This window comes from Leopardus geoffroyi, chromosome X (genome assembly GCF_018350155.1).
Source record: "Leopardus geoffroyi isolate Oge1 chromosome X, O.geoffroyi_Oge1_pat1.0, whole genome shotgun sequence".
Lineage (NCBI taxonomy): Eukaryota > Metazoa > Chordata > Mammalia > Carnivora > Felidae > Leopardus > Leopardus geoffroyi.
Genome location: NC_059343.1, coordinates 1022501 through 1026933, shown reverse-complemented (window position 1 = coordinate 1026933; position 4433 = coordinate 1022501). Strand labels below are relative to the sequence as shown.

The 4433-nt window shown below is 56.9% G+C and overlaps 2 protein-coding genes across 3 annotated transcripts in view; one reads left to right on the top strand and one right to left on the bottom strand.

The window, feature by feature from the left end:
- Positions 1–593: 593 nt before the first annotated feature.
- LOC123594907 overlaps positions 594–4433 on the bottom strand; it is a 4311-nt gene continuing 471 nt past the window's right edge. The window contains exons 1-2 of one of the 2 annotated variants that reach the window (XM_045471931.1): positions 3490–4433; positions 594–968 (exon numbers count right to left, since the gene is read on the bottom strand). The exon at positions 3490–4433 is cut by the window's right edge and continues 471 nt beyond it. In XM_045471931.1, coding sequence (XP_045327887.1) covers positions 873–968; positions 3490–4137 — 744 coding nt within the window. In that variant the 5' untranslated portion in view covers positions 4138–4433 and the 3' untranslated portion in view covers positions 594–872. The remainder of the gene's footprint in view (positions 969–3489) is intronic. The other variant, XM_045471932.1, reaches the window with a different exon arrangement.
- Positions 2486–4433, top strand: part of P2RY8 (P2Y receptor family member 8) — a 38233-nt gene continuing 36285 nt past the window's right edge. Inside the window, exon 1 of the mRNA XM_045471924.1 lies at positions 2486–3018. The gene's annotated coding sequence lies outside the window, so the exon portion shown is untranslated. The remainder of the gene's footprint in view (positions 3019–4433) is intronic.

Sequence of the window (4433 nt, the reverse complement as noted above, 5' to 3'; positions counted from 1 at the left end):
TGGGGCTCGCGGTGCCCCCACAAGAAGGGAACGCCGCTGGGGTCCCTCAGGTGTCACCCTGGCCTCTCCGTCCTTCTCTGGGGGCCTGGGGAGGGTGGCCGTCCACATGCCAGGAAGCTGATGTCCATGCCAGCCCTTAAAGGGTGCAGGAGACAGCACAGGGCAGTTTCCCAGGGCCAGAGTGGTTATTTCCATCCTGTTCTCCCTGCGGGACCTCCACATTCCTCCCCACTCACTCAGGATCGGCCCCCAGCTCCCCAAGGGCACAGGGACATCCGGTCCCTCTGGCCTCCTCACAGCCAGCCCCGAACAACCTAGCCGCAGGGACCCAACTGGCCTGTGCCCAGCTTCTCCTCCCCGTTTGACGTTTCTGGGGTCTAGGACAAATTCCGGACCCCAGGAAGGATATGAGTGCAACTTCTCACTCATATGGTCACGGGAATGCGCACCTCACGGCCGGCCCCAGCATATCCACCTGGGGGTGCAGCCCGTGGGCAGGGACCTCACTGTTCCACCGCGAAGTCAGCCACATGCACAGGGGCCACAGAGCAGGGGACAAAAACTCAGCCTTCAGGCCTGATCCGGCCCCCAGCTTGCTTTTGTCAATAAAGTTTTATTGGCACACCGCTGTACCCATTTGGTTACACGTCGCCTCCGGCCGCGTTCACGACAACCGCAGAGTCGAGGGATCTTAACAGACGCCGCGTGGACCTCGGAGCTTAACTGTTTACCATCTTCTTCCTTTCAGCTGAAATGTTTCAACCCCGAGCTCAGAGATGAATATTCACAAAAAGGTGTCAACTGCACTCCATGGCCTTGGATGCATTCATCCAATGAAGGCTGATCTGGAAGAGAGGTATGCACCAGATCGTCTAAAAGCCTTGACTCGTGCCAAGGGGTTGCTTTATCCTTGGCGGCTGGAACCTGCCCACGGGACAGGACAGTGGGCACAGGTGAGTCCCTCTGATCTGTTTAAAGAAAATGAAGGCACAGGAAGTCAGTATGCTTCCTGGAGATTCTATGCACCTGATGATAGATACCTAGATAGATAGATAATAGATAGATAGATAGATAGATAGATGATAGATAGGTAGATAGATGATAGATAGATAGATAGATAGATAGATAATAGATGGATAGATAGATGATAGATAGGTAGATAGATAGATAGATAGATAGATAGATAATGGATAGATAGATACATAGATAATAGATGGATAGATAGATGATAGATACATAGACGATAGATAGATAGATACATAGATACATAGATACATAGATACATAGATATGATGGATGGATGGATTGATGGATAGATAGATGGATAGATGACAGATACACAGATAGAAAGATAGATAGATAGATAATAGATGATAGATACATAGATGATAGATAGATACATAGATACATAGATACACAGATATGATGGATGGATGGATGGATGAATGGATAGATACATAGATACATAGATATGATGGATGGAGGGATGGATGGATGGATGGATAGATAGATGGATAGATGACAGATACACAGATAGAAAGATAGATAGATAGATAGATAGATAGATAGATAATGGATAGATGATGGATACATAGATGATAGATAGATACATAGATACATAGATACACAGATATGATGGATGGATGGATGGATGGATAGATACATAGATACATAGATATGATGGATGGAGGGATGGATAGATGGATAGATAGATATAATGGATGGATAGATAGATAGATGATAGATACATAGATAAGCATGATGGATGGATGGATAGGTAGATAGATAGATATGATACGATAGATGAGAAATTATTGATAAGTAAATAACAAGTACATGGATAGTAGTTGGATACATATTAATAGATATATAGGTATATATTAATAGACAAATAAATAGCTACATATTAATAGATATAAGCTCTAGATATTGATAGGTATGGACACACAGATGATAGAATTCACATATAGATTAAGACTACAGGTAGAAATAAACAGACATTTGATCAATAGGTAGGTAATAGACAGACGGGTAGGAATACGATGGATGATAGGTAGATGTAGATAAGCGGTAGACAGACCCCGCGTTTCCCCATGCAGGAGTGAGTGGCTCGGTACCTGCGAGTTCAGCGCTCCGGGAGACCTTCCAGAATATCATCCCTCAGTCCCAACGCCTGGCTCTCCCATGGGACACAGGTGCCTGAGCTCAGAGCTCGGCCCCCGCCCCCGGGGGGTCGGTGGTCGTGCAGCCAGCGAGCCCCGACCCCCCCAACCCTCCCCCGAGGCCATCCCTGCGCCGCCGAGGCCTGGGCCTTCTGGCTGCTCGCCAAAAGATGTCGCAATGCACACAGCTTTCCAATGCGAACGGAAATATGTTCCGCCAGCAATTTTGAAAAGTTCTTTTTTAATTTAAAAAAAGAAAGAAAGTACATAATTTCAACGGAAAACAGGAGTTCGCCCCGTCTGGGGATGCGCCTTTCCTTACCCGCGTGCGGGGATGTTGCGGGGGGTCCCTGCTGCGGGCCGGGGTTGCGCGGGATTGCTCCGTGCGCATGCCCCCGGCGGGCACTGCGGGGTCTCCCTGAGGCCCTCCGCCAGCACCCCTGAGGTCACAGGCTGCAGAGGTCACCCCTTCCTTCCCCTCCGCGGGGCCGGGCTGCGCGCGCGCGCGCGCGCCTCATAGGAGGCGGGGGCCCCCGACGGGCTTGGCCGTCCACACAGCGCTCAGGCGGTTAGTAACACAGGAAATTTCAAAACGGGTTTCCTCTCTACCCACCCTGCCTGCCTCCAGGGGCTGCGTGCCCGGAGGTGGACCCCGAGGCATTTGCATTTGGACAACGGCAAGCAGACCGCGTCATGCGCCCCGTGCGCCCTGCGGCAGCCACACACCGGCCACCCGGGCCGGCGGATCAGTCCCAGGCCCGTCACCCGGCGGGGCTGCAGCAGGAGGCTGGCCTGGCTTCCTGACCCCAGACGCTGAGCCACAGCTGAGGGCGGCCCTCTGAGACCTCGTCCCCAGGTGAGCGCTGCGCCCGTTCCTGCGCCCCTGCACGGTCTGGAACGGGGGAGGTCGGGACAGGCGGGGTCTCACGGGTGCAGACAGACGCGGGTGCAAGGGGCAGGTGCACGTGACCGCCCCATGGGGGTGCACGCGGAAGCAGAGAAACCCCCAGAGAGGGTGCGCACGCCTCCCGAGCATCGAACCCCCCACCCCCCGCACACCCTCCCTGGGTCACAGGCAGCGGTGCAGAGGTGAGCCCCACGGTGCCCCAGCGGATGCCCCCCGCCCCCATAAAGGGCCCCCGCGGGGACCCTGAGGCCACCCCCTCCCCCCGACATGAGCTCGCTGGTGCGGGTCACTCACAAAAACAAAAAAAACCAAAAAAAACAAAACTGGGCCTCTGAGCTTAAGCACAGCCGCCCCTGCAGCGCCTGGGGAGAAGCGACCCGGTGGCGCGGGCTGGACCGCGGTTTGGACACGAACACCCACCTGCAGGGCTCGGTTCACACTCGCTGGGGAGGAGGCGGAACTCCGGAGCGCGCCGTTCGGTGCCCAAAGCAAACGAGGTTTCCTGGCGTCCTTGTCGTGTTGTACGTTCGGAAGCAGGGCCCGGCTCAAGGGCGCTGAGGAAGCCGCACCCCCGTCGGCCCCCCAGGCACGGTCCCACGCACGGCCCTGCCGGGAACGTGCGTCGGGCGCGAGGGGCCGGCCCTTCGCTGCTGGAACAGGGGCATTCCATGCCCGCATTGCCATTGGTGCAGGGAGACTGGGGGTGTGTCCCCCGCGGACGTCGGCCCCCAAATCCCGGAGACCCAGACCTCGGGAGGAGTCAGGAGGTCGCGCGTCGGCCTCCAGCCGGTGCACGTGTGGTTGTGTCTGCCTCTCGCAATGTCCCCGCTCAGCCGCGCTGACCGAGGGAGGCAGGACAGACAGCTGGACCCCGTGCGAGGCGCACCTGGGACCCCCTCCCCAACGGCGCCAGAGGCGCGCCCGGGACAAGGGGGCGGGGAAGAAGGTCCGGCTGGTGATAAGGCGGCGCCTGGGAAACCAACGGGCCGCCTGGAGATGCCCCTTGGCCGGGCCGGTGAGCCCTCCCATCGACCCCCACCCTGGGGGGTCGCTCTCCTTTTTCTCCATGTGACCACCCGCCCAGCGGCACCGCGGTTGGGGGCCTCCCTTTCACATCCCTTTCGGTGTCCCTGGAGGCAGCCGGGAGGGCGGGCAGGATATGAGGAAGCGAACACACACCTGCTACCTCGCTCTGTGTCCCCCAGCGAGGACATTTGCCAGGGCCCCTCCCCCGCCCCCCCGGAGGTGACCCAGGCCTGCCAACTGAGCCTCTGCACCCTTCCCCGGGACCAGCAACGCCGTGGGGGAATCGTGACCCTGTGACCAAGTTCAGGCAGCAGCTGCGGGGACGTCCCTGGGGACCG